Source organism: Crocuta crocuta, unplaced genomic scaffold, assembly GCF_008692635.1.
Source record: "Crocuta crocuta isolate KB4526 unplaced genomic scaffold, BGI_CrCroc_1.0 scaffold62, whole genome shotgun sequence".
Taxonomy (NCBI): domain Eukaryota; kingdom Metazoa; phylum Chordata; class Mammalia; order Carnivora; family Hyaenidae; genus Crocuta; species Crocuta crocuta.
In genome coordinates this window covers 6,588,990-6,608,460 of record NW_027529173.1, presented here as the reverse complement: position 1 = coordinate 6,608,460, position 19,471 = coordinate 6,588,990, and the positions used below count along the sequence as shown (strand labels likewise).

Sequence of the window (19,471 nt, the reverse complement as noted above, 5' to 3'; positions counted from 1 at the left end):
ACTATTCCAAGGACTGAGAGAAAGGAATAAATCACAGAAAGAGGTGAGAGGAAGAGCTGCAACTTAGGCAAATGCAGAGAGGACTTTAACCTCAGTGATCCAGTAAGAATAAAATCACACTGTATTTTAAAAATAGAATGAAATGTATAGCAAAGAGCTACAAAAAGTTAGGTATATTATGTGATTTTTATAATTAAAATTTTTTTTAAATATTTATTCATCTCTGAGAGACAGAAAAAGAGAGCATGAGCAGGGGAAGGGCAGAGAACGAGGGAGGCACAGAATCTGAAGCAAGCTCCAGGCTGTCAGCCTAGAACCTGACAGAGGGATCAAACTCATAAAGATTGAGATCATGACCTGAGCCAAAATCAGACACTTAACTGAGCCACCCAGGTACCCTTATTCTGGTATTTTTAAAAACGAAACACAAATGTAGCTGAATAGAAGTCACCCATTCTTAGATAGAGACCACAAACTTGGTACAACCACAAAATAAAATAATGTCTGAGCAAATAAATACACTTGCTTACTTGCTTCATTTAAACAATGATGGAAATTCGAATGGTCTAAATTAAATCCCAATTAGAAGTCAGAAAGACATGAAAAAAATTGAAATTTAATAAGTCATACAGAGAGGCCCACTTAATCATAATGAAATTATAGGAATAACTGTAAAATATTATACAAAAATTATGATCACTCACCTTTTTTAGATACAGAAAGGTAAGTAGAAAATGAACTAGTTTACTTGTTGAGTAAAAGAATTAGAGTATTAGGGGATTTTATAAATTCTTATTATAACAATTTTACAGATGAACATCTTTATTTCAGAAATGAATTAAATTGTATTATAGCCTACATGTGTAATCAGTACCTCAGAATGGAATTTTAAAGGTAGAATCAGGAGAAGCTTCAATTTACAAGCTTATATAATATGTAGGGAAGCTGGCTTTATCAGTCAGAGTCTAATCAGGAGAAAAAAAACACACCAATAATTTGAGTGTAAGAAAAAGCTGATGTAAAGAATTATTAACTAATAAAAAAGCAGTTAACTACTAAAAGAGGTAAACGAGGAGTAATTCAGTGATACAGAAGTAGCGATTATGGAACACAGCTTTTGGCTATGGAGTTAAGGGAGAATGAACAAGGCAGGAATGTATAAATTTAGAAAACTCCCCTCTTATCCACCGCCAAGTCTAAGAGTCAGATGTCTTTGGAGAAGCTATGGCTACTTAGGAGGTCTGGTGGGGATAGAGGAACTTCCTAGAGCACACAGCCCCCAGAGGGTGTGTGTTACAGGCAGCTCTCTGATGTGGTCCCCCAGAGAACAGAAGATCTTACCTAAAGGTATAGGCTACAGCTAAACCATCGTTACTACCAGGTTCCCTGGGCACTAGTCTGCTAAGTACCTCATGAAAAAGAGCACTCTGAAAAATGGAAGCAAAGCCTCTGCTCTGGCTCTGTAGTATCGCTCCAATCTTTTAAACTGATAAAGTCTAACACCAAGTAAGCTTGCAAAGGAGCGGTGGCTGTAGGGTCTACCCCTGGTAACACAAGAGACACCAAAGAAGGATTTGGAGAAGAGGTGCAATAAAATTAATAACAGGCTTTCTTGTTTTTCCACCATCCTTGGTTATGGAAACTGATACAGGTAAAATCGGTTCAAGGTCACATGTTAATGCTTAGAGTTACACATGATCATTTCTTGGTTCTTATTTCTAAATTGGGTTACCTACTGTATCATTGTGACTTTCAGCTATTCGCTAAGAAATCATATAGGTAGCATTATTCATTAACATTTTTTAAAGCATAAAGTACACAAACTTTAAGTGCACAATTCAACATATTTCTTACAAATACATACACTCTTGCAACCATCACCCAAGAAGAGATAAAGTCTACTACTAGCATTCTGGAAGGCTCAGTAGTAATCATTTACATTTTAATGATTTTAATGTTCCCTAAAAGTCTTTACTCGATTTCTTACATGTTTAGTATAACACATAGGAAATACAAGGAAAAAATAATGCATTCTTTTTAGTGCAGACTAAGCATGTCAGAAGCTACTTTTAATTTAAGATGAATTTAATTTTGTCTCTTTACATTTCTTAAGATATCAAGGTGCTCTATAGAAATTATTACAGTATTCTTTTTCTCTAAGTTAACAATAATTAGCAAATCATTTCTCATTATTCCAGAGGAAAAGGGAATGAAATGCAAATAACACAATAGCCTCAAATATCCTCCTGTTCATTTGTACAGGAATAAAGATCAAAATCGAGTTTCTGAGAATATACCCTTTTCCATACCCTTAATGTGAGAAAATTCTACATGTATGCAAACCAAACAAATGAAAACAATGAAACAATAGCAAAAACCTTGCACCAATTATGTTACTAAAGAAATAATTTAAATAAAAAGTATATATTGTTTAAAACTCATAGCATTTAACGTATCAACAAATATGGAATGTATTTTTATTTTATTATTTTATTGCAAGTATTGAAAGGAAAGTAACATTAAGTAGGAAAGGAAGGCTTTTTTCTTATATTTTGGGGCAACATTAGGATTTTAGAACTGTTCAAACTTCTCAGTTAAATAAAGTTGACTAATTAATGAGTATCAGCTTAGTAACCCAAGAGGCTCAGGAAATTTGATATTATAAGTTTTCTTACTCTTGTGTACTTCTAGATTTCTAAAAATCTCTTTTAATATTTTACATTCTTATCACAAAATATTTAAAATTTGACTACCATATCAAAGGTTGACACTTTCAACTACTAATTTACTTTTTTTCCTAAGAGCTTTCCATCACAAGTCAAAAATCTTTGAACTTATGATTAGACTTCATAGCCTGAATGTGGTGAGTGTTTTTCCAGAAGGTTTGCATATTTTTTAATGCCTGCTTCCACTGGATTTGGTTCAAAATTTTCTAATAGGAAGCATACTTTAAACAGCCTTGATTCAATGTATTTAATATATTATTTTGCTTTATTGCTCTTCCTTAACTGAGAGCACTTAACATCAACATATTGTTAAAAGTTTTATATTTGGTAATATTTTGTTGGTTCTTTGCTTCCTGTTATAATGGGCTTTTAAAGATTAAGCGAATTTGCAGATTTCCCAAACAAACACATCTGTACAGGACAGTGTGATATTAGAAGGCTTCTGAAATTAAGTAATACAATGTAAATGCTTTCTGCATTACCCATTTGCTGCATAGAAAAAAGAAGATCGCCAATGGCTTTATTTTAAGGAGAAAACTACTATTTTGAAATAAAATACAAAGATTACTACATGATCGTATTTTATTCCTAAGTCACGTTCAATTTGGGAGTATCCTCTTGCATTTATACAGAAGGAAATGATGTCAGGCACCGACCTATTATTTTCAAAGACAAAGGTTATCACACACAAAATAAATAATTTTTCTTATTTATATGTTCCCTTCAAATTGTTTCAATGAATTAACATTCTTTATTTCATTTCATTTTTTACACATGGTTAATGTACCTAACAAAAATAATGCTGCATTTAAAATTTTGTGTCTTAAGCATAATGCTAATCTCTCTTGCTCCTATTTCCTCATCCTTGCTTGGGAAGGATATTTGGTCACCATCCTCCTACACACATTGCTCAGTTATTCACCCTGAACTCAGGTCTCTTCTTGCCATCTCCCAACTATTTTCTATTATTATTCCAGGTTTCTTTCTCTTCCTTCCTTCCTCCCCACCCACTCAGCCCAATCACCCACTGAAATCCTAGTTCTACTCTTGAGTAGGCTTTCAAAATTAGCACTCTCCCTCATTTCCCTTCAGAAATACGTTTGTGTGCCTTCTTCCTCCTTACAGACCATTTGCTCACCCTAGCTCTACAACCATTCTCCAACCCCTACTCAGTTCTACAGAGTTTTAGACTGTTTCCTGTTCTTCCATTTCCCTCTCCATAACAAAACATTTCTTTGTAAAGTTCAGCCAATAATCCCAAAAAGCAAATTCAGTGAGCCAGTGTGGTAAGAGGGCTTTGTATTAAATGAGAAACTTTACAAAACTATGTTAATACTGAAATGCATTATGGTTAGTGCCTAGATGATTGCATTTTCATTTGCAATGTGGAATTACTGCCAAGAACTTGAACCAGTCTTACTACCCAGGATTCCATGCTGTTTCAGAGCTCTTCTGAATGACCACTGATAATTGTGACTTGAAGTCTGATATTGTGTTCAAGAGCCACTAGACTCTACGAAGCATGTCATAATAAGAAAAACGTCAGACAGTATATTAAAAAGTAATGCTACAGCCATCACTTTCTCAAGTGTTTTTTTTTACAAGTTAGATACACAAGGCATGAAAAAATATATCTCTAATAATTTCATTTAAAAAATGACTTCAGAATATGTTTCCATTTAAATTTCAGACTAAACTTTATCATTAATCTTATGTACTATAAAATAAACCATGTTATTAATTTATTCATTCATTCAATATTTACTGAATACCTGCTATGAGCCCAACACAGTTCAGCATAAATTATCAATAAAACCTTGATTTGCAACTTACCATGGGCCATGCGATGGAACCAGTAGTAGCCAAAATCAACTCCTAAGAAAGTTAAATACCAAGTCCATGGAGAATCCCAAGGCAAAATGATGAGCCTGTAGTTCTCCCAGATATAAATGTAAGTGGTCAGTTCAATGCTCCTGGAAAATAAACTGGAAAAATAAAATTTACAATGATTATACCAGTTTTAAATGTAAAATTATAAAACACTTTAGGTAACATTTAAAAATTAATGTATTCACATATAAAAATAAAATTCTTTTCTCCTTTTTTTCTCACTGTTCTATCATACCTTTTAAAAGGCTAAATTTCTTTGGTATCAAAATGTTTCACAAGATGTTTCCTATTGTTTCACAGTTATGGTGGATACCAGCTATTTGCACTCTCAATTTCATGTAATTTAGGATGCCATGCCTTTTTTTTTCTTTTTTGGTCTCTTAAAATACTTTTATGAAACCTTACAACATAAAGATGACAAAACTACAACTTATTTTCTATGACTGTCATTTCCAAATCTTAATGAAGAGCACAAGAAGAGTGCTTTTTAAAGGAAGTATAAAAAGTATCAAGTGTAAAGGGGACTGAAAAAAATGCCTACTACCTTAAAATACATTAATTCCATAAAATCTGCCTTTAGATGAAAGTTGCTTCTGGCTAACTATTGTCTTTATTTCTCTTTATTCCCTTTTTCCTTTCTCTTTTGCACACAGACTATACACATACTTTTATGTTTTTAGATGTTGTACTTAGGATGACAAATTGAATTCTCATAGTATTTCAATAATTCTTGTAGTAATATAAACTACAACTCTAAAGATGTAAGGGAATAATCTTTCCCTAGAAATAACGTATAAAAACTTAGTTACCACAATGAGATGTCACATTACACCAGTCAGAGGGCTAGTATCAAAGACAAGAAATAATAGGTATTGGTGAGGATATACAGAAAGGGAAACCTCATGCATTCTTGGTGAGAATGTAAATTGGTGAAGCCATTATAAGAAACAGTATGGGGTTTCCTCAAAAAATTAAAAATAGAGATGCCATATGATCTAGTATGCCTACTGTTAGGTACTTAAAAAAGAAAATGAAAACACTAATCTGAAAAGATATATGTGCCCTTTGTTTATTACAGCATTTCTTTCAACACCTGAGATAAGGAAACAATCCAAGTGTCCATCAATAGGTGAAAGGATAAAGGATGTGGTGAATACATACAATGGGATATTACAGTGTCATATGAGATCTTGTCATTTATGCCAATACAGACGACCTAGAGGGTACAATCCTTAGGGAAATAAATCCTACAGAGAAAGACAAATACTACATGATTTCATTTATATATGAAATCTAAAAAAAAAATTAAAAAAGAAACAAAAACAAAAAAGATTCATAAATACAGAAAATAAGCTAGTGGTTGCCAGCAGTGGGGGGTGGGGGGAAGGGTGAAACTTCTAGTTATAAAATAAATAAGTCATGGGGAAGAAACTACAGCATAGAGAATATAGTCAATAATATGATAAAAACTTTGTATTATGACAGATAGTAACGACACTCATCATGGTGAGCACTGCATAATGTACAGAAATGTAGAACCACTATGTTGTACAACTGAAACTAATATATCATTGTATGTCAGTGAGACAGGTATTAAATTTTTTAAAAATCTAGTTAGAAGAAACAATTGTTTTTAAAACCTAGACAATGGAATATGTTTTGCCACCTATGCTACCAAGCCTCTGTAATTCTTATCAAGAACTTTCCAAAACATACGTAATATACTTCAATTTCATTAAGTGTAGCATTTTCTCTTGAAATTGTCTGTCCTCAACTTTAAGTTTAGACTAAAGATAATCATTCTTTTATCACCTCTATAAATTTGGTTGAATTGACTTTTTCTATTCATTATTAATATGTAAAGTGAATTGATCTTTTTGTTTAATAAAGATTCACTTATAAACTAGGAACAAATGAAGAAACTGTTAAACATTCTAACTTTAAATTAAAGCTGAAGAAGTACCTCAAATTAGTATAGTATTAAAATTGACCATTTTAATAGTATTTCCCTCTTTAGAGTGAGCATCTATGAATTAGCATGTAAATGAGTCTTTTGAAGATACAGGCCTTTACTTTTAATCTATGTTTGACTTTAATTATGATATCACTATAACTATGTTTTAATAACTTTAAAAATATCTCCTAGTTTGAATACATCAAATTATTAGTTAATTAGTTCTATTAGTAACATAGAACATTAGGTTCCTTCAAAATAGCATTAATATAAATAATGAATAGAAATTCATTCTATAGAATTTCTATAGAAATTCATTCTATTCATTCTATTCTATTCAATTCTACCTTTTTTTTTACAAACTTTTTTAAGGAAAGAGAGGGAGGGAGCAGATGGGAGAAAGGGAGATAGAAAATCCCAAGCAGAATCCATGCTGTCAGCTCAGAACATGACACAGGGCTCAATCCCATAACCATGAGATCATGATCTGAGCCAAAATCAAGAGTTGGTCACTTAAGGGTCTCAGCTACCCATGAGCCCCCAAAGCCTACATTTTTGAAATGACTATACATTATCAGATCTTAAAAGCTATTTTTCAATTTGAGATTATTGTTAGTTCTTAAATTGTCCCCTGTATGTGAAGAGTACAGAGAAATCAAAGAATGTGGCAAATCACTCTAGATTGGTAGGTGGTTATTTTTTTTTAATGTTTAAAAAGATTTTTTTTTTTCAAAGAGCACAACCAAGGGAGGGGCACAGAAAGGGGGACAAAGGATTCCAAGGAGGCTCTGCCCTGACAGCAGTGAGCCAGATGTGAGGCTTGAACTCAGGAACCATGAGATCATGACTTGTAATCCACTGAATCACCCAGAAGCCCCAGTGGGTGGTAGTTTTCATAAGCCAAGAAACTTACATAGAAGGCTTGTCTTGGCCAGCCTTAATATCAGAAGATCTCTATTCCTGCCTGCTAGAATCTTAAAAGTTTATATAGAGGTCTTTCTTTTTTAATGTTTATTTATTTTTGAGAGAGAGAGAGGGAGAGAGTGAACCGAGGAGGGGCAGAAACAGGGGGATGGAGGACCTGAAGCTGGTTCTGTGCTAACAGCAGAGAGCCTAATGGGGGCTTGAACTCACTTATGGTGAGATCATGACCTGAGCCAAAGTTGGATGCTTAATCGATTGAGCCACCCAGGTGCCCCTACAGAGAGGTCTTAACAGGGTTCAGTCACATATTCAGTCCAAACGGTCTCAACACCTTAATCTTCAAAGGCTTCATCCTTAAAACAGCTGCTAGTATGATAATAGTAGCAGATTATATATTCCAAGGATAGGGAGAAGGTAAGAAGACTCTGATTGCCTTAGTCTAGCTCAGGAGACATTCAGTGCAAAGATCCTCCCACTGACCTCCTCCAACAATTATATGGCTAGAAAGAGCAGTTTTTTTCCCTGAGGGTGAGTTCTTGACCTAAAGAAACTCCCTATGCAGAACTCCTGTCACATCCAAGCCATATTCTGACTATTTCAGAATCCCAATCAAAAAAGCTCTGAGCCTGGTTGTAGGACCTGCATGGGCCTCTTTACTGGTTGGGTCCTCGAGAAAGCCAACCTATGTAGGTGTGCAGACTACTAGAGATGACAAAATAATCCAGAATGACTTTTTAAAGGTAGGTAGACAGAGCTGGGACACACATTCTAGGATGTTCACATCCAGTATTTGGCATCCATCATGAGATAGAATAGGCCATGGGCAAGGGGCTCTCACACTATTCTGAAACTCTGAGGAATCCAAAATCTCAAAATATAAAACTTGTCTTCCAATTTTTTACCCAGGTTATTTATTATTTTTTATGACAAGTTATGCTCAAAGACCAATTATTTAAGGCAGGTTTACTGTGGGAATTATAATTTATAATAATATTTCACAAACCAGTGGCATAGAGGATCATACCTCTTAATATTCCAATAAAGAAATTAAAAGTCCAAACCAATAACAGATTAATTTCACTATTATTTTAGACAAATGAAGTCCAGATTTACTGAAGGTATGTGTTTCTATGGGTTGGTGATCAGAAGAGGTACCATGGTCACAAAGAGCTGATGTCTAGCTGTCAGCACAAGTTGAAAGCCCCTTGCTGCTAGAACACACTGCTGGCACAGCAAAGGTACCAGTGCTGGTGGGCAAGATGATTTCTTTCATGGGCTGCCACACAGCTCTCACTACTGCCAGCAAGGAGCAGCCTTGCCATGGCAGGAAGGAATGCCCCAGAGTCTAATGTGAACTATTTAGGTCAGCAAAGAGCAGCTTTGCCAATTTTAAAGTAGCTTGAACAGTTTTCTTTAAGTCCTCACAAAGTCTTATTTTTTTTAAGCTTTAATTGTCCATTACATCATATGTTCCTATCAAAAGCATTCAGTAGCACATTATGATGGCATCGTCCTGACAAGGCTTCCTCCATGTAAGGAAATTCACTCCTTAGATCCAAACAACTTCACCTGAGCCATAAAGAAGTGGAGTTGAAATCATAACAAACTAATATACAACATTTATCAAGGTGGAGAATAGGACTCACTGAATCGTTCAATAAATTCAAGTTAAGAGACTACTAGGTGCCCGGTACAACAGGATTTGGGAGGACACATTGGTGAACAGGGCAGTCATAATCACCTGCCTCATCAATATTTCATCTGTCCAGAATCTTTTTTTTAAAGGTACTTTCTCCCTTGTCAGTGCCATGGACAACTGAAATAGACTTTAAAGATACTAAGACTTCAATACAAGAGAGAGGGTCCCTGAAAAACTTCCACTTGCAAAATAAAGAGAACCTGCCTACAATTGAAATACTTCTTTATTTCCTGTACAGGTGCCAGGTCTTGAGTAGACACCCAATTTATTACTCTGTCAACTTACTTATTAGGGTTGACACAAATCGAGCTGAAATATGCCTGACATACTACAGTCAAGACTTTTTTTTTCACACTTTAGCAAGAAGGCAAACCTTTCCCAAAGCAGAGGCAAAGCAGGGAGAAGCTGTGGGAGTTAAATTCCCTGCTTTCTATCAGCAAGATGAATATGATCCTCTTCCATCATAGATGGGGAAAAACAGTGACGGAGTGCCCACAACTAAAAACAGTTCAGCAAAAGGGATACAGCTGGGAAATGATTATCAAGCTCTGGAAAGCCCTTGATTGCAGGAAATAGCACCTACATTTTCAAAAATGTTCCCACCAGACCTTGAATCATAAACCAAAGCTCCTTCCTCTTTTTCTTCCCAATTCCTCAGTCCTCTCCCAGGCCTGACCCCCAGAGTATGACTCTGCACTGTGGAATTCAAACCAACTCTCTAAACTCCATCCTGTGGGAAGAGACATATGTAATATGTATGAATGTAATGTGCTTACTTTATCAAGTGGAGATGAAATTTGAGGTAGCACAGGGGATTTGCATAACCAAATACTAGATGCCTTTTACCCAGTCAGTTTGAATGCAAGATAAAGTAAATGGTCTAAATAGAAGGAGGCATTAGAATCCTCTAATCAACAACCTGCATTTACAGGGGCTTTCCACCCACTGTCTTTTTTCTTCACTTTCTCCCCAAATAGTTATTTTCTCTTCCATCTGATGTATGACTTTAGTGAAAGAAAGGTAGTTAATTCTTTGAGTTTTATACATTTCTCTTAAAACTAGAAATGTGCCCTGTCAATGTTTAGTTACTGTAAAATCCAGCAAGTCACTGAATAAATTGCTATCCTGAGATTGACCATGAATTTTTAAAAGAATGAAGTTAATTTAAAATGTTGAGATTTTTTAATCAACACATTGGAATAAATATTAACTAAGGATTGCAAATTACAAAGCTGTGAAGTTCTCAAAGTGATCTCAGTTTGAATGTACCCATCATCAAAAGCAGAAAGGTAATGTGGGACATGTTGGTCACCCATCAGTATCTCAGGGCTAATTTAAGATATGCAAAAATTAAGATGAATGGACCCTAAAATTATCTCACTTTCAAGTACTCCCATGCTCTAATCATTACTCAAGCAAGTGAAATTTGATGTAATGTTCTTATTGTAAACTTAAAATCTCTAAGCGACCTTTAGAGTAAGTGAAAATTTGTACTCAGTCCTTACAGACATCTGCCAATTTATACTAGTTCATAACTTCCGTCAGAGCTGAGTATAAGGTATGACTTGGCCAGATAATGAAAAATTGGAAAAAAAAAAAAAGGTATTTTTTGTGTCTAACAATCTTGTCTTACAAATCAGAAAATAAACTAATATTTGAATGAGCTCATTCTGCATATTCTTACAAATTTCAGGAAGTTAGAAAGGAATATATTTAGACTACATATATTGATTTTTTCCAAGAAAATTTATTGTTTACTTATTTCAAAATCTCTTCAATCTAGTCCAGGACCTTTCCCTCTCTGCAAAGCTACTGCCACTTTTGCTCCATCTAGTGGAATATTGATTTTTGCTCAGTATTAACAGAAAACCCAATACAACCTCTGCCTCTTAAAGACAGATAAAATTTGTACTGCTATCTCTTACTGTGAAGTGACATTACATTTATGAAGTGATTGCTTCATCTCATTTCGCAACAAAACCATAGACCTTTATAAGCACAATGTGGTAAGTTGGGAAGAGGCAAATTTGCTATGCTCTTTACTTCGCAAGAAGTAAATTACTTGAAGTAATTCAATTTCTCTATTGAATAAATTCAAGGAAGCTTACTTGAGTAGTTAGGGAAGATTAATCTAATAGTGATCTCTGAAGTTCCATAATTAATAACAAAGACAAAGTCTATTTGTAAAGTTTGAGGTAAAAGTTAGAGGAAATGAGGCATTTTCTCTAGCAAGTCTAATTAACAAAGCAACACATTTTAAAAATGTATTTTCTTCACCTGAAGTGGTTTTAAAAATTTTTCAAAGTTAATAAAAATATATTAATATTAATAACAAAATAGAACTATTAACATTACATATATGCATGATTTCTTATTCTGGACAATGAGTAACTGTTTATTAAAGTCCTTATCCAAAATGACAGGCACTTATTTGTTAGAAGTCTGATGTCGCCAAAGGCAATATTGCCTCTGATACTACAGTCTAATATAAAAAACCAGTACTCAATTTTCCTTTATTCTCCAATCCCACTCCAAGGAGTCAAAGTATTTTAAAGAAGTTTAATTTCCTCCTCTTTAATTTTTTTTTTTTTTAATGAATTGAAACTTTCTTGTCAGGAATGGAAAATTCCATGGCAGTCATGGCCAGTAAAACTGTGCATATGTATGGCTGAATACTGCGGAGCTAGCTCCATAGTAAAAATTGGCAATGACCCATATGTATTAAAAGTGGAGTGTCCCCAACTTATTTGAAAATTTACCTACTTAAATTATCCTTCAACCTATTGCAATTTGATTTATAATCTGCTGTTTCAACAGACTAAATGAACCCATTAAAAACAAACATACTGTAGATATTTATATCGGGAATAAAATTTCTCTGGGGAGGATGCAATTTATGGAAGCAGAAACATTGAAAGGAAGTAACAAATTGAGGTCCTGGTTTTCTAATGAAGAATTGGAAATTGAGTTCTGCTCAAATAAGCAGGAAAAAAAAAGAGATGTGATTATTTTTCACTCATTAGCATTTAGGTCAGTAGCAGGATATTTCACAAGTTTTAGATAGCTTTTAAAGTAGATATAGTAAGCATTTTGTTAGGTTTAATTTTTATAGTCACATATGCAAGTAATTGATCGAAAGGCAGATTATCTACATACACTACCCTGCGTTTAACTATGATAAATACAAATATCTGTCTATAATTTCAGAAATAGATTCTAAAGAGGAAGAGTCTGCCTACTGGATTCCAGAAGAGCAAAACAGATGCAAGTCTGCCCAGAATCTGGTTCTTAGGACAGATGGACTTTTATTACACGTCATGGTGTGTCTGACAGGCTTATAAACAAGATATAATCTTGCCTATGAATAATATTTTCCCTTACATAAGTATTTGAAAGACACAACATGTATCTTTTCTATCAATATGCTAAGTAGGCTACTAATTTTCAAGACAGTTTGAATTTTATGTAACAATGAAACTGACATCCTCAAACAAATGTTGTCTTTCCTCAAAGTCTGCATACAGCATTTCCATTACATGAATGGCAAAGTGGAAAAACATGTTCATGGTTTCACTTTGATTTCCACAACCTCTTTTGTCAGTGGCCACATGCCTACTTGGAATTATTATCCAAAGTGTAATTGCTCAGAAGCAGATTAACAAATGGTATACTACCATTTTTCTCACAATCAGGTATTTTAAGGATGTGGCAAGCCCCTGTTGCTGGTGTAGAAAATGAAATTAGTCCCTTGGAGAGGATATAATCAATGCTGTGTTAATCTAACCCTCAGCTGTTAATGATTTGCACAAGGATTCCCCTTGATGCTGAAATATTGTTTTAAGAGTTTCTGTTAAATCCCCCTTCCTGTCTTTTGCCGAAAGGGGATTGAGTGGAATGGAACCTGTGGATCAGCTTTTCTTCTCTACGTGTGTGTGTGTGTGTGTGTGTGTGTGTGTGTCATTGTGTGTCTTTGTGTGTATGTGTGTGTTTAATAGGAACAAAATAAATGAAATTATTTTTACATTGCTTTTTCAAATAATTTGCTTTGCAGAATGTTGTAAGTAAAAGGTTATGAAAGATAAATTCCTTGAAAAACTTACAAAATTATCCATATTTTATAATTTAGAATTGCTGTTCAAACATACAGAAACAACAACAATAACAATAAACAATTTGCTGTTCCCCTTCAAAATACAACTATGGAAAAATATGCCCCCCCATTCAAGTTCACAGCATTTTACCTTTCTTTCAAAGGGCACCAGGGTGAACAGCCTGTGTAATCTTAAGGAGGGCTGTGGGTAGTGGGTTTGAAGGAAAAGACATGCATGTTCCATCCTTAAAGGACTGCTTTGTTTTGGTCTTTCTTGTTCTCCCTCTCCCTTTCTTTCTCTCTCTCATCTTCTCTCTTTCTTTCTCTTCCTCTCTCTCCTCCCCATCATGCCTTGGGGATTTTTAGAATATATATATTCTAATATATAAAAGTAAAATATATGAAAAAGTAAAAGTAATGCTGAATGAATTACTGAATGAATGCTGTATGAATGCTTCAGCATTCATACAGTTTGATGTCTTCCTGAGTTGTTAATAAATTCATTTCAACTCAACAAAATATGTGAACCCCAAATGTACTTCAGGGTACCTCTCAGTTACCAAGTTATTCTTAAAGCTCATCAGTTGTTGAATTTCCATGAACATGTACACTTAACTTCTTCAGCATGAACTACAGTAAACAACCGGGTAGTTTTCAATAACCAGATCTACATGTCCTTCAAGTATGCTGAATGTACTTCCTGTTCAGTTTTGTTCAAGGGAGACATGAGATAGAAGAAATTATGTATAATGGTAAATTCTTATTTAGCATATTCTGGGAATCAACTACAAAGAACTTGAGATATTATCCTCTGACAGCAGTGTACAAACATGAGTAGTTTTTCAGAGTCATTATTATGATGATTATGATGATGATTATTATTTTATACCCGTTAGCCTACTTTTCCATAGTAACACTTATGAAAGAAATTTTACTTTTAGGTTCCCTGTTATCTAAACAATTTTTGCAGGGGCGCCTGGGTGGGTCAGTTGGTTAAGCGTCCAACATCAGCTCAGGTCATGATCTCACGGTTTGTGGGTTCAAGCCCCACATCGGGCTCTGTGCTGACAGCCAGCTCAAAGCCTGGAGCCTGTTTCAGATTCTGGGGTTCCCTCTCTCTCTGACCCTCCCCTGCTTATGCTCACACTCTCTCGCTCTCTCTCAGAAACAAATAAAACATTAAAAAAAATTTAAACTATAAAAAATAAACAATTTTTGCAATTATATGAAATCATTCTACCTTTTCTTGAGTATCTTTACATTTTCATTTTTAAAAGTCCACCTTGGGGGGCACCTAGGTGGCTCAGTTGTTAAGCGCCTAACTCTTGGTCAGGATCTCAGGGTTTTGTGAGTTCAGGTCTTGTGTTTAGCGCTGTGCTGACAGTGAGGAGTCTGCTTGGGATTCTCTCTCTTCCCCTCTCTCTGCCCCTCCTATACTCTCTTTCTCTCCCTCCCTTTATTTCTCTCTCTTTCTGTCAAAATAAATAAATAAACTTTAAAACAATCTACCTTGGTTCCCACTGGGAAGCTCATAGAAACACTCCAGTGCAATGAGCACTAATCAGAAGTAACGCTCTTAAAACAGTAAAAGCAGCAAAAGGTGGGAAGTATGAATGAAAGCATCCATCAGTAATGCAAAGCACAGAGTTTTAAGGGAATCTTCCCTCACCCTCTGACCCTTTGGTAAATCCTTATGCACTGAAGAGCCCCCATGTTTTGGTTTCTCCTCTACCTACATTAAAATTTATTCTTTCTAAAAAGTAATAAGTCATTTACTATTTACTGTTTGGTGCCTTCATCATCGAAATTTATTATCAAGAAACACTATAAGATTATTAAATTAAGGGGTGTCTGAATGGGTCAGTCAGTTAATAGTCTGACTCTTGATTTTCACTTACATCAGGGTCTCATGGTTCGTAAGATCAAGCCCCACGAGGGGGTTACGTGCTGTCAGGGCAGATCCTGCTTAGGATTCTCTCTCTCCTTCTCTTTCTGCCCCTCCCCTGCTTGCATGTACATGTCCACTCTCTCTATCAAAATAAATTAATAAGCTTTAAAAAATATATTAAATTTATAAAAATCTACCATGACTCTGGTATCATCCCAGGCATAGGAGTTAAAATTATGAAGAAAGATCCCCCTTGTTCTCAAGGTGCAAGCAAGTTATCAGGAAGAACTAGGAAAAAAACAGGCAGGCATAATGCCATGTGACAATTCTAATCTGGGGTATGCACAAAATTGTGTGAGGCCATAGTGAAGTGGTGTCGAAAGTAGGCTTAGAAGAAAGGGAAGATTTGCTGAACAGTGTGACTCTTCAGGAGAAGTCTATGCTTAGACTTAAGAAAAGAATTAGAGTTAGCCACATGAATGACTTTCCAAGCATAGGGAAGCATGTGTGACATCTGGGTAATGACAAGTGGTGGGGTATGGAAAGACCAAATATTGCAAACGGGGAAGGAGAATGAAGAAAGCAAAAGCAAGTGTAGATAAAGGCTTCAATATATCAGGGGAAAAAAAAAAAAAAAACATTCAGACATTATCCTTAGGCAATATGGAAACTATGAAGAATTTTCACCAGATCTGTATTATGGAAATGTTTGGCTGAAAATGAGGTAGCACTAGTAACAGGAGCAGAGACCACTTAGGAAACCATGCAGTAATACAAAGCTTTGTGCAACCTTTACTAGGAAGTGTCTGTACCCCAGATTGCTATAGCATGTAAATTTGCCTGAGGCAAAATTATTTTTCCAGCAGAGAAGTAGACCATAACTCAGGACTGAGACTAGGTTAAACACTTACTTTGGGCACGAAATTTAAAGGGGAGGGGGGACAATAAACTCAGTAATCAAGATAAATAATATTTAGAACAATATTTTTAAAGCTGAATATAAAAACAAATCTAAGGTGAACAAAATATCAAAAATTTAAATAAAGATAGTAACTGAATTCTTTGGGGATATATGTGATAACAGACTAATTCCCATACAATGGGTTCCTTTTCCATCTTATTTAGAGAATTTCGGTTTATTCACTCTGCATGACCAACCCACTAACTCACCTTGGAAGCCGAGAAAGAATGCCGGCTGATATTGATGTTAATGCATCATCCAAACGACCTGGTGGCTTCCCTTTGAGAATCCAGCTGACAACCAGTTCAAGAAGCATTAACGAAATGAAAAATGGAGTTGCCTGGAAAGGAAATGGCACAAAAAAGATGCTATTGTGCTCGGTATGAAATTTTTCCACATTTCCTGATTAGTCATTCCAGAAGTAGGAAGCCCAGAGTGACATCCCATAGCGGGAGAAGGTATATGCCTATCCTAGAGGATCATTTCTTCCCAATAGGCAAAGAAATCTGATTATTTTGGACATATACTAAACAGGTGCTCGAAATCTATCATCCAGTTTGAAAATGAAATATAAGCATAGATGTACCTATGATAATTCTGCCAAGAAAATACTAAGATTAGGAGGGATGGGTTTCAAGTTAAATCTAAAAGAATACATTTTAAAGTAAGTACAATAGGGACGCCTGGGTGGCTTAGTCTGCTAAGCGTCCGACTTCAGCTCAGGTCATGATCTCATGGTTCATGGGTTTGAGCCCCGCGTCAGGCTCTGTGCTGACACCCAGCTCAGAGCCTAGAGCCTCTTTCAGATTCTGTGTCTCCCTCTCTCTCTGATCCTCCTCTGCTCATGCTCTCTCTCTCGCTCGCTCAGAAATAAATAAAAAACATTTTTTAAAAAAGTTTAAAATAAGTACAATAATCAGAATTCTATTATCTACACGACTAAGATGGGCCTTCTTTAGAAGATTTCACTTAGGATGCACATATTGCTAGTTTTTTATATCGGAATTACAGGAATGACAAAATTGAAACTATAAGAACAAAGAATTTTCTTCTGAGTATTTCAGAGAATTTGATCACTTAAAGCATGTATTTAAAATACCATTCAAGTCTTATTCATTCTGATTACTTTTTGTGTTACGATAGATATTTTTTAGGGTTCACCATGGATAACAAATATTGAATTAAGCTTGGTGTTATAATAAAAAAAATGATCTATGAAGATGTGAATATCACATTTTTCTTCTTAAAAACTCAGGAGTAATATCAAACCTGAAAAAGTTATGAGTTTCACTCAGTTGGAAGCTGATCATGAATTCTGAAGTTTCTAAACTGAACTCCCAAGAACATATTCTCTGATGTCATTTTTTTCCCCTTATTTCTGGTCTGAACTAGTAAGTGTTATAGGAACAACTTTGACAGGGTGGGGAACTTAGGTATTCAAGTTCTAATTCTGGATATTTCCACTTCCAATCATAGCCAGGAACCAGAAGTAAAAAGTGCCTCTGAACACTTCAGAATTTCAAAGAAAACTTGGTTCAAGTTCAAACTTAGGAAGTCAGAGTTGGACTCGGTCAGCTCTATATCCATTCTGCAGAACTACTCTACCAAATTAAAGAGGAAATAGTTTCCTGGGAGGTGGTTTGCCCTTTAAAACCAAAATTGTTACAAAGTTTACTGATGTCATATAACCATTGGACTCTGAGCTTCTGACAGCTAAATTTGTAACACCACTGTGTCCAGGAAAACTTCATAAAGTTTTATCTTATTCTGCAGAGACATACCCGAGGAGAGGAGGTTAATAGGAGAAAATGGCTATAGGTATTGTATGGAAATTCAGTTCAAGTAGAAATTCTAATTTTGCTCCGTGCCTTTATGAAACTGAGTTATTTTTTATTAGATTTAACAATCTGAAGAATGAAAGTGAACAAAACCCCAGGATGTGCTGAACTTACTTCTTATTAAGAAAAAAGCCACAGTAGCCTCTTACCAGAGAGTCTCACCTGTTTTACATAATCAGGCACCTCTTCCAGGGTTTGGAATGACGTTTCATTGGGCTTCATCATGTAAAACATCATGCGAATTCCCTGGGAAACTGAAACATCCTGTTGGGCTTCTGGGTTCATGTCTGCCCTTGTTTGATTCCCAGCTGGAGAATATTTGTGATGCAGTGGTTGAAGCCAGAGGCTGAACAAAGAGGATGATCTGTGCTGCACAGAACAAGCCCTTTGTCAGAGAACGACTAGAAACAAAGCTCCGTGGAGAACACAGCCAACAGCAGATTCTGGGTAGGGAGACAGGAAAACACAGGGATCCGGAAGGAGTTCAGAGTTCACTGGGTGCAGGACATGTGAGGAAACGAAAGGCGAGGAATCAGGCCCAAATCTAAGATAAACAGGAGTTTGACAGTAGGTGGAATAACTAAACATTAAAAACTGAAAAGGAGACAAACAAACCAAACAAAGACATGATAAGGGCTTAGAAATGGGAAGAAAAAAATGCTAATAGGTCAAAGTTCACACTGAAAAAGTGGGTGGTGACTCAAGATTCAAATCATAAAAGAAAAATTCTTTTTTTTTAAAATTCACATTGTTGTCTCTCCACAGAGTCCTATTTCCTGAAAGGACAGGGTGCTCTAATCTCAGTAAGACCAAGTTTCAAAGTCAATAAGCACTGAATATATCACACCAGCTATTGCCTATATATTTCTGGATTTGTATGCTATTAACTTCTGAATGTTTGCAGACCAANACCACCATTTAATAAAACCTTGACTAATCACATCCATATTCTTCTGAGCACTTGCGAGTATTCTCTTACTGGAGAAGCTGACAAGATGTCTCTGTAAGACCTTTTCTGTGTTATGCAGGAGGAGCATAAATTGATTATGCCTTTTAAGGAGATGAGAGAGCACCTTGCTGATTGCATCACCAGTGGATGAGCGGAGGTTTCCTGAATAACTTCAGCCCTTTACCTAGAATGGCAGTGATCACTCATTAGCTACCAATTCATCTTTTAAAAATGTTGTTGTAGATTTTATTAAATTATCTATGCATGATTCTCTTAGGAAAAAATAGAAACTATAGGTAAACAATAAATAAATTACTACCCAGAGACACCATTAACCTTTTGGTGTATGTATAGTCAATCCTGCTGCTTTGTGATACACATGTTGCTAAAAATCAGTAAGATATGCAAAGATGTCCAATAAAAACTGTGAGGCTTATGAGGAAAATAGGATTAGGGTGCAATACTCGAAAACTCTGTAATGATCCATAAGGAAAAGAAAAAAGAAGATCGGACCCTGGTAAAAACGGCAGTACTTTTACACATTCATGTTAC

General features: G+C 35.4%; 1 protein-coding gene across 2 annotated transcripts in view; it reads right to left on the bottom strand.

Moving 5' to 3' along the window:
* Positions 1-19,005, bottom strand: part of AGMO (alkylglycerol monooxygenase) — a 330,508-nt gene extending 311,503 nt beyond the window's left edge. Inside the window, exons 1-4 of one of the 2 annotated variants that reach the window (XM_077757623.1) lie at positions 18,950-19,005; positions 18,133-18,334; positions 16,342-16,472; positions 4,560-4,711 (exon numbers count right to left, since the gene is read on the bottom strand). In XM_077757623.1, the coding sequence (XP_077613749.1) occupies positions 4,560-4,711; positions 16,342-16,472; positions 18,133-18,255 (406 nt within the window). In that variant the 5' untranslated portion in view covers positions 18,256-18,334; positions 18,950-19,005. Of the gene's footprint in view, positions 1-4,559; positions 4,712-16,341; positions 16,473-18,132; positions 18,412-18,949 lie in introns of those variants that run through there. The other variant, XM_077757624.1, reaches the window with a different exon arrangement.
* Between the last annotated feature and the right edge of the window lie 466 nt (positions 19,006-19,471).